Source organism: Oncorhynchus masou, chromosome 29 (genome assembly GCF_036934945.1).
Source record: "Oncorhynchus masou masou isolate Uvic2021 chromosome 29, UVic_Omas_1.1, whole genome shotgun sequence".
NCBI classification, from domain to species: domain Eukaryota; kingdom Metazoa; phylum Chordata; class Actinopteri; order Salmoniformes; family Salmonidae; genus Oncorhynchus; species Oncorhynchus masou.
The window spans coordinates 3,721,662-3,732,590 of record NC_088240.1 but is presented as its reverse complement, the minus strand read 5'-3'; the positions used below and the strand labels follow the sequence as shown (position 1 = coordinate 3,732,590).

The 10,929-nt window shown below is 44.0% G+C and overlaps 1 protein-coding gene across 1 annotated transcript in view; it reads left to right on the top strand.

Annotated features, from left to right (window-relative positions):
• The window catches only part of LOC135521395 (zinc finger protein 804A-like), a 145,418-nt gene extending 135,059 nt beyond the window's left edge, over positions 1-10,359 (top strand). The window contains exon 4 of the mRNA XM_064947296.1: positions 5,007-10,359. Within this exon, the coding sequence (XP_064803368.1) occupies positions 5,007-8,847 (3,841 nt within the window). The 3' untranslated portion in view covers positions 8,848-10,359. The remainder of the gene's footprint in view (positions 1-5,006) is intronic.
• The last annotated feature ends 570 nt before the right edge of the window (positions 10,360-10,929 follow it).

The window sequence follows — 10,929 nt, the reverse complement described above, 5'->3', positions numbered from 1 at the left end:
GGGTTTATAATTTCAACCTTCTTTTCCTGCTGCGTTTATAATTTATAATTTCAACCTTCTTTTCCTGCTGGGTTTATAATTTATAATTTCAACCTTCTTTTCCTGCTGGGTTTATTTATAGTTTCAACCATCTTGGTTAGAAAAGGTTCCTAAAGTATCCTTTAACTGTTGGGGAACCTTCATACAGTTGAAGTCAGAAGTTTACATACACTTAGGTTGGAGTCATTAAATCTCGTATTTCAACCACTCCACAAATTTCTTGTTAACAAACTATAGTTTTGGCAACTCAGTTAGGACATCTACTTTCTGCATGACACAAGTCATTTTTACAACAATTGTTTACAGACAGATTATTTCACTTATATTTTCAACATATCACAATTCCAGTGGGTCAGAAGTTTACATACACTAAGTTGACTGTGCCTTTAAACAGCTTGGAAAATTCCAGAAAATTATGTCATGGCTTTAGAAGCTTCTGATAGGCTAATTAACATCATCTGAGTCAATTGGAGGTGTACCTGTGGATGTATTTCAAGGTCTACCTTCAAACTCAGTGCCTCTTTGCTTGACATCATGGGAAAATCAAAGGAAATAAGCCAAGACCTCAAAAAACAATTGTAGACCTCCACAAGTCTGGTTCATCCTTGGGAGCAATTTCAAATACCTGAAGGGACCATGTTCATCTGTACAAACAATAGTACGCAAGTATAAACACCATGGGACCACGCAGTCGTCATACCACTCAGGAAGGAGATGCGTTCTGTCTCCTAGAGATGAATGTACTTTGGTGTGAGAAGTGCAAATCAATCCCAGAACAACAGCAAAGGACTTTGTGAAGATGCTGGAGGAAACGGGTACAAAATATCTAAATCCACAGTAAAATCCTATATCGACAACCTGAAAGGCCACTCAGCAAGGAAAGAGCCACTACTCCCAAACCGCCATAAAAAAGGCAGAGGTTTGCAACCTCACATGTAATTGTTGTACTGTATGTGTTTAAAGTTTTATTTTTTTAAATTTTACCTTTATTTAACAAGGCACGTCCGTTAAGAACAAATTCTTATTTTCAATGACAGCCTAGGAATTTAAAAAATCTACATTTGAGGTAAACTCCCAGCAGAGTCCCAAGTCCAATGGGTATATCCTCTGTCGTGTTGATGTTAATGTGTTGATGTTCTCCGTATCCATAGTGACTGGAAAGGTTTCCTGTTATATTCATCAGAGGTGTAGGGAGATTGATGTCTGAGAATCCATTTTATTTTTAAAAAAATATACAGATGTTTAACAAAACATGCATAAGACAGTTTTCATATTTTGTTTTTTTGTGGTAACTTATTTATTTAACGAAGCACGTCCTTGTTCATGGGGTAGAACAACAGATTTTTACCTTGTCAGCTCGGGCAACCTTTCGGTTACAATTCCAACGCTCTAACCACTAGGCTACCTGCCGCCCCTACACTCTAACCACTAGATTACCTGCCGCCCCTACGCTCTAACCACTAGATTACCTGCCGCCCCTACACTCTAACCACTAGATTACCTGCCGCCCCTACGCTCTAACCACTAGATTACCTGCCGCCCCTACGCTCTAACCACTAGATTACCTGCCGCCCCTACACTCTAACCACTAGATTACCTGCCGCCCCTACACTCTAACCACTAGATTACCTGCCGCCCCTACACTCTAACCACTAGATTACCTGCCGCCCCTACGCTCTAACCACTAGATTACCTACCGCCCCTACACTCTAACCACTAGATTACCTGCCGCCCCTACGCTCTAACCACTAGGCTACCTGCCGCCCCTACACTCTAACCACTAGATTACCTGCCACCCCTACACTAACCACTAGATTACCTGCCGCCCCTACACTCTAACCACTAGGCTACCTGCCGCCCCTACACTCTAACCACTAGGCTACCCTGCCACCCCTACACTCTAACCACTAGATTACCTGCCGCCCCTACACTCTAACCACTAGATTACCTGCCGCCCCTACACTCTAACCACTAGGCTACCTGCCGCCCCTACACTCTAACCACTAGATTACTCTAACCACTAGGCTACCTGCCGCCCCTACACTCTAACCACTAGATTACCTGCCCCTACACTCTAACCACTAGGCTACCTGCCGCCCCCCCTACACTCTAACCACTAGGCTACCTGCCACCCCTACACTCTAACCACTAGATTACCTGCCAGCCCCTACACTCTAACCACTAGGCTACCTGCCTCCCCTACACTCTAACCACTAGGCTACCTGCCTCCTCTACACTCTAACCACTAGGTTACCTGCCAGCCCTACACTCTAACCACTAGGCTACCTGCCGCCCCTACACTCTAACCACTAGGCTACCTGCCTCCTCTACACTCTAACCACTAGGTTACCTGCCAGCTACCTGCCGCCCCTACACTCTAACCCTACACTCTAACCACTAGGCTACCTGCCGCCCCTACACTCTAACCACTAGGCTACCTGCCGCCCCTACACTCTAACCACTAGGCTACCTGCCACCCCGACACTCTAACCACTAGGCTACCTGCCGCCCCTACACTCTAACCACTAGGCTACCTGCCGCCCCTACACTCTAACCATGAGGCTACCTGCCGCCCCTGACTATAGTGGTTTTCATGCACATCCCTTGTCCATAATGTATACATCTATGGGATATTCATTGAAGAGGTAAGAGAAGAAGATGGCGCATGTGATCTGCATAGCATACCTTTGTTTAACTCCTCGTCTGCATACCTACAGACACAAAGTGAGTCATCTGCACCCAATACAGCTTGCTTTCAACATATTCTCATAGCCTACGTATTCTTACCTCTTTGTTGATTGGTATCCATTGAATTGTGTCCATTTTCTGTTTTAGAAAGATTCGCACAAATTGGAAAATATATATGGAATTATCATGAAACAATTACATTTAGATCATACAAAGGACAAACCTTACCTTAAATTGAGGAGAGCCTTATTACATTTTTTTTCAGTTAAGTGCCTACATCTGCTGTCCTTTCAAATTTAAATCAAAATGTTGAGGATCAAAGAAGAACCCTTGTTGAACCCCTCATTTTGTTTTAGAGTGTTGAAGAAGATAAATAAATAAACTGTAAAAAAATATGTTTTCATATACTGTATACACTGTATAACTGAACTGTACACTGCAGTCGTCTAGGGTTGAGTCCTTGCTTAAGTATATCCACATGAATCATGAGTCCTTGCTTAAGTATATCCACATGAATCATGAGTTCTTGCTTAAGTATATCCACATGAATCATGAGTTCTTGCTTAAGTATATCCACATGAATCATGAGTCCTTGCTTAAGTATATCCACATGAATCATGAGTTCTTGCTTAAGTATATCCACATGAGTCATGAGTCCTTGCTTAAGTATATCCACATGAATCATGAGTTCTTGCTTAAGTATATCCACATGAGTCATGAGTCCTTGCTTAAGTATATCCACATGAATCATGAGTTCTTGCTTAAGTATATCCACATGAATCATGAGTTCTTGCTTAAGTATATCCACATGAATCATGAGTTCTTGCTTAAGTATATCCACATGAATCATGAGTCCTTGCTTAAGTATATCCACATGAATCATGAGTTCTTGCTTAAGTATATCCACATGAATCATGAGTTCTTGCTTAAGTAGATCCACATGAATCATGAGTCCTTGCTTAAGTATATCCACATGAATCATGAGTTCTTGCTTAAGTATATCCACATGAATCATGAGTTCTTGCTTAAGTATATCCACATGAATCATGAGTTCTTGCTTAAGTATATCCACATGAATCATGAGTTCTTGCTTAAGTATATCCACATGAATCATGAGTTCTTGCTTAAGTATATCCACATGAATCATGAGTTCTTGCTTAAGTATATCCACATGAATCATGAGTTCTTGCTTAAGTAGATCCACATGAATCATGAGTCCTTGCTTAAGTATATCCACATGAATCATGAGTCCTTGCTTAAGTATATCCACATGAATCATGAGTCCTTGCTTAAGTATATCCACATGAATCATGAGTCCTTGCTTAAGTATATCCACATGAATCATGAGTCCTTGCTTAAGTATATCCACATGAATCATGAGTCCTTGCTTAAGTATATCCACATGAATCATGAGTCCTTGCTTAAGTATATCCACATGAGTCATGAGTTCTTGCTTAAGTATATCCACATGAATCATGAGTCCTTGCTTAAGTATATCCACATGAATCATGAGTCCTTGCTTAAGTATATCCACATGAATCATGAGTCCTTGCTTAAGTATATCCACATGAATCATGAGTCCTTGCTTAAGTATATCCACATGAATCATGAGTTCTTGCTTAAGTATATCCACATGAATCATGAGTCCTTGCTTAAGTATATCCACATGAATCATGAGTTCTTGCTTAAGTATATCCGCATGAGTCATGAGTTCTTGCTTAAGTATATCCACATGAATCATGAGTTCTTGCTTAAGTATATCCGCATGAGTCATGAGTCCTTGCTTAAGTATATCCACATGAATCATGAGTTCTTGCTTAAGTGTATCCACATGAGTCATGAGTCCTTGCTTAAGTATATCCACATGAATCATGAGTTCTTGCTTAAGTATATCCGCATGAGTCATGAGTCCTTGCTTAGGTATATCCACATGAATCATGAGTTCTTGCTTAAGTATATCCGCATGAGTCATGAGTCCTTGCTTAAGTATATCCACATGAATCATGAGTCCTTGCTTAAGTATATCCACATGAATCATGAGTTCTTGCTTAAGTATATCCGCATGAGTCATGAGTCCTTGCTTAAGTATATCCACATGAGTCATGAGTCCTTGCTTAAGTATATCCACATGAATCATGAGTTCTTGCTTAAGTATATCCACATGAGTCATGAGCATTAATATCCTTAAGGGATTTGCACGTAACAACGGAGTAACATGCACGTATAAACACGGACTTACTTGCTGATATTCATTCAAATGTTTTATTTTTCTATTTCAGCGCTCCAGGCAGTGGCCCCAAGTTCAAGTCTACTACTATAGCTGTGGACGCCAGCTGCAGAGAGAGCTGTACTGATGGACTGTTAGGAGAGAGCCACAACTCTACCGCGCTGGAGACCGGCACCCACAACCACACCACAGGCACCAGCACTGGCCTGGCCTCCAACAGCAAGACCCAGCAGACATTGTACTGGCCCCACAACGGCAAGGCCAAGAAACAAACTTACAAAAGGCACAAAATCGCCTTCTCGTTCTCTTTCCCAAAGAAAGCGTTGGTGAAGCTGGATTCTGCAGCGGCTGTGTTCTGTGAGAACGCGGAGGAGGGTTCCAAAGAACGTACCGGAACACAGAAGCTCAGAATTCCCCTCGTTGAGTTGAACGTCCCTGTTTCAACCACTGCAGAGGAGAAAGGACTGGGTTTTGCGGGTGTGGAGATTAACGGCACGAAGCCTGGTGATCTTAGCCTTAACGGTGTTAGTAAGGGGAGCCAGAAGTCATCAGATACACTGTCCAGGTCTGACATCCCCATGCCTCCACAGGCATCACATCTGTATTCTGTGCTGGTTAACTCGGAGGATATCGTCAGACATGATGTGTCCTCTGTCTCCCAATTAGCTGAATCCCTTTGTCACATTCCCCTAGATGACCCAGACACAGTATTAGATACACAGAACTCTGAGGAAACTCAGAGAAACGTCTCAACAGAGGCTGAACCGGATACAAGCAAACAGCAACAAGTTCATAGAGCAGTAAGGAGTGTCTCGGGGGTAGAAAACATCTCCATTAGCAGTTCTGATGGTCCCTCTGAGAACGTCTCCTCCTCCTCTCAGTCCTCTGAGCGTCCTGGGACTGCGAGAGAGAAAGGAGAAGACATCACGGTGGTGGTGAAGACCCTGTCGGGTCCTTTCACCAAGCCCAGTCAGCCGTTCTTCTCTGTGCTCAGCAAAGATGAATACACTGTTCTCCAATGGCCTTCAGAGATGCTGACCTTCACCAGGACAGAGCCCCGTCTCTCCTACAGCTGCAATCCACTCCATTTTGACTTTAAGACCTCGCAGCAGTTGCAGAGCAGGGCGAAGGTTCGTACTGGTGACAGTCAGAGTAAGACGGAGCTGAGGATATCCGAGGCGTTGTGTATCGGCTCAACCTCTGTCTGTTCTGAGGAACTAATAGACAACAAGCACAACAAAGAGGCCTACTCAAGGCCAGACCATCATATCCCTATCAGAGATGACAGGGAGACAGTGGAGAGGAAGGATTGTCTCATTTGTGATCACCACATGAGTGACATAGACACAGAAATCTGCAACTTGCAACTGAAGAGACACAGCAGAGTCTACAGCAGTGGTAAATCTGGTAGTCAGTCAAAAGATCAGACTGGCAAGAGAGCAGCAGGCATCAAGAAATGGAAATCCAGAGACAGGCGCCATTACAGGAGCCACAAGAAGAAGAAGAGGAGAAGGAGAAGGAGGAGAGGAGGATATGAGGAAGAGAGGCACAGAGAGACTGAGACGGATGGAGGTGTGGAGAGCGATGCAGAGAAATGCAACAAATTCCAGAGACAGTCAGAGTGTTGGGAAGGACTTGATAGCCAATTTAGAGGCCCCACTTCACAGCCATTAGAGAAGTCAAAGCAATCAGCTCAAAATCAGGCTGACAGTGGCCACGCTGCTCCCTCTGCCACAGAGGACAGGGAGAGAGAGAGGGTGAAAAGAGAGAGGGAGAGGGAGGAGAGGGAGAGGGAGGAGAGGGAGAGGGAGGAGAGGGAGAAAGAGGGAAGCAGACAGGAAACAGCAGGCAGTGTAAACGGATCAGCGGGCAGCCTCAGTCTCTGTGATGAGGGCGCCACGGATTCTGAAAAGGTGTTCGGGAGCGACGGCAGGAGAGGCCCAGTCGATCCATCAACAGAACAGAGAAACGCTGCAGGACACAGCTCACAGAGCTCACAGAGCCACGACAAACCCTGCACAGAGAACCCCGCTGGGGCTGTTAGACAAAAACGAACCATGGTGATGACACATCTGTCACCACAAAGCCCAGGGACCATTACCCAAAAACCAAGCATGACTAAATCCCTTTCACCAGAGAGCTGTGGTAAAGACTGTTGTTGTATCGGTCAATCGTTGAGAAGGAAGCGGACAGCATCATCTTTGCTTGATGCTGATGAGCAAGGCTTTGACCACCAGGTCCCATGCACCAAGTGTCAGTCACCTGTAATGGTAGAGCCCAATGGGCCAGATGGTTCAATGGTTGAGGGGGGGTCCTCTTGGTCTGTCTGTGTTTCCTGTGGTGGGGCGGGGAGACAGAGGAAGAGACAGAGAGGCTCCAGTTATACTCCTCACATCTCAGACCTTCCTGTAGGTCACAATGTTCACATCTCAGACCCTCCTGTAGGTCACAATGTTCGCATCTCAGACCCTCCTGAAGGTCACAATGTTCTCATCTCAGACCCTCCTGTAGGTCACAATGTTCGCATCTCAGACCCTCCTGTAGGTCACAATGTTCACATCTCAGACCTTCCTGTAGGTCACAATGTTCAGATCTCAGACCTTCCTGTAGGTCACAATGTTCACATGGTAGAACCTCCTGTGGATGTAAAGTCTGATGACAGATGTAAGATGAACCTCCAGAATCTAATGAATACGGATGTAGAATACCCTGTTGTTAAAGGTCCACTGGCCAGCTGTAGTGCCCCGAGTCAGCCTGCTGTAGAGCACAGCAGTAAGCCAATGGGAGGCTCTCCTCGGCTCCAGATTCAGAACAATGTTCCCAGCATCAAAGAAGACAGTTCTTCCTCTCCCTCTCTACCTAGGCCTGTACAAGATCCCCCAAATCCCCCAGAAATAATCAGTATTACCAATGAAAACAAAAACATCACTATTTGTCTCCAAAACTCTCCCAATGTTTCTCTCCCGATCATGGTACATAATCTAGAAATGGGCAACAATGGAGAAGATTGTATAACAAGACAAACAGTGACAGTCGCAGCTCATGTCAATCCACTGGGTGCGAGAGAGATCACCCCTCCATTCATCACTCCACAGAGGTTTCAGATACAGAATATGGGCCCGGACAAGTCCTGTCAGCATAGTTTCCAGAGCTACCCCAACCAACAGAGGTGCCACAGCCCCCAGCCTCCCCAGGGGCATACCCAGCACCAGAGGTGTTATCCTGGGATTAGGGTTAATGACGAGATGGGGATCAGGGAGGGCCTGAGGCCAGGAGGCCTTAACATTACAGGCAGCCTGTGTAGTCCCTATCATAGACCCGCTAGCCCTTACCACAATCACAGACCTCCGAGTTTCCATCCGCAGCACCCGTCTGACGGCATGGAGAAACACCACTGTGTCGTTCAAATCCAGACCCATAGACACATCCTTCATCACCATCAGCAACACCAGGTGTTCCCAGGGAAGATGAAGCCTGTCCTGCCTGGGTCTCCTGTCCCCATGTCTCCCTCCTGTCCTCCCATGCTCCACCCCGTCCACCTGTCTCCCGTGCCTAACGGGTCCATCACCATCCAACACACCATTCTCCACCACCAGCACCACCATGCCTACCACCATGGAGCCTTCCTGCCCCCTCATCCCCAGCCCCCTCTCTTCCCCCAGGTTCTGCCAGTCCCAGTCAGCCGCCGTCCTATGGGAGCGGATATGTGTCCCCCTGGACCTTCTCCCTTTCTTACCTCATCACCGCATCTCTCTGTTGTGGCCCCGCCCAGTTTACACCACCACCCAATGGCAGTGACGTTCCACGCCATGCCCCGCCCAACCATGTTCCCTCCCTCGATGCTTCAGTCACACCCACATCCCACCATCATCCCACTGCAGCCCATGTTTTAGGACATCACATCCCCAGTGCAGCCCATGTTTTAGGACATCACATCCCCAGTGCAGCCCATGTTTTAAGACATCACATCCCCAGTGCTGCCCATGTTTTAAGACATCACATCCCCAGTGCAGCCCATGTTTTAAGACATTGTATCCCCACTTGCAGCCCATGTTTTAAGACATTGTATCCCCACTTGCAGCCCATGTTTTAAGACATTGTATCCCCACTTGCAGCCCATGTTTTAAGACATCACATCCCCAGTGCAGCCCATGTTTTAAGACATTGTATCCCCACTTGCAGCCCATGTTTTAAGACATCGTATCCCCAGTGCAGCCCATGTTTTAAGACATCACATCCCCAGTGCAGCCCATGTTTTAAGACATCGTATCCCCACTTGTAGCCCATGTTTTAAGACATTGTATCCCACTGCAGACTATTCAATCATGTTCCCTTTTGTTGCTTCCAACAAAACATGTAATTTACTTCCAGCTCATACTTTTTTCCCATGTAGTTATGTCATTATCTTCCTGTAACATCCCAACCCTGTTTTATCAGTGGAAAGGCTTCTGTAGTATTCAGAGTGATAAGTGCTTTTCATGAATACTATACTAGACAGAAATATTTCATTTAGAGAGACAATCAAGCATAACTAAAGCATTAAGACGTGTGTGTGTGTGTGCACATTTACAAAAAAAAACAGTGTGATGTAGAAACTGTTCCAGGCAGATTCATTATTAAAGTCTGTGGTATTCTATAGTCTGTTGTTTTTATTTTTTTTGCCAGTCAAGTGCTTCAATAGTCTACCTTTGGGCATTTAATGCAAGTTCTACTAGTTCAATTAAACATGAACACACACACACACACACACAATAAAGTGTTGTATCTGGTGTAATAGCACGTGTCGATGACGTTCACTCTACGTTCATTTGCTTTCCTAAATGATGACAATTCATTCATGTAACATTTAGCCCTGAGTTGATCCAGATCCTACAGTATAAAGTCATTTTCTTTTGTTTTTAAATGTCCTAAAATATGTTGTTTTTTTTTGTTGTAAGGATTTACCCATCTGACTCTAAAATTAATTTAGACAACTCTATGTGTATGTATTTATTTATTCTATTTTACAGCCATCCCTCCTTAGTTTCTGAACAAGAAACACAACTAATAAGGTCGGTTCTGGTGACTTCGATGTTACACGTCTCCATATTTGACAAATGTTGACCCCTTTCTGATTCAGAAGTAGGATAGCAAAGACACAATGGGTTAAAATGTCTAATCAACTCGTTTTCTTTTGTATAAAACATGACCTAAGTGTCTTTGTAATCACATAAAAAAAAACATTTAAAAAAACACATTTGACATGTAAACCTGGTTACCGTGTGGTTTCAAGCCTCTCCATAGGTCTTCATGTAGCTGTAATACAGTAGATATATATATATATATACTCCCCTATGTATTTATTTGGACTGTGAAGCTAAAACAAATGTATGTGGCTCTGTACCGCGGCATTTTGAATTTGAGATGTTTACATGAGGCGACAGTACAGAATGTTACGTTTAATTTGACGGTATGTTGATACTGTTTAGAAAGGCATCCATTTTAATGGATTGTATCTAGTTCCTCCATTTAAAAGGTGTCATAAGTATTTAGACAAATTCACTTAAAGTGTATTTGTTTTAAAAAATGTTTGTCAAAGGAATGAATGGTCAATAATGTATTGTGTCATTTTGGAGTGACTTTTATTGTAAATGAGAGTAGAATATGTTTCCCGAACACTACTACATTAATAATAGGTATGCTATCCTTGATTATGTATGAATCATGAATTATTCATGAATGATTCATGAATAATGATGACTAAAACAGTGACAAAAATCATAACCCCCCATCTCACTCATCATTATTCATGATTGTCTGTTTAGTTGTATCTTTTATTTTACCTTTATTTAACAAGGCAAGTCTGTCTAAGAACAAATTCTTATTTATGATGACGGTCTACCCCGGCCAAATCTGGACGACGTTGGGTCAATTGTGTGCCGCCCTATGGGACTCCCAATCACGGCCCGGTTGTGATACAGCCCGGAATCGAACCA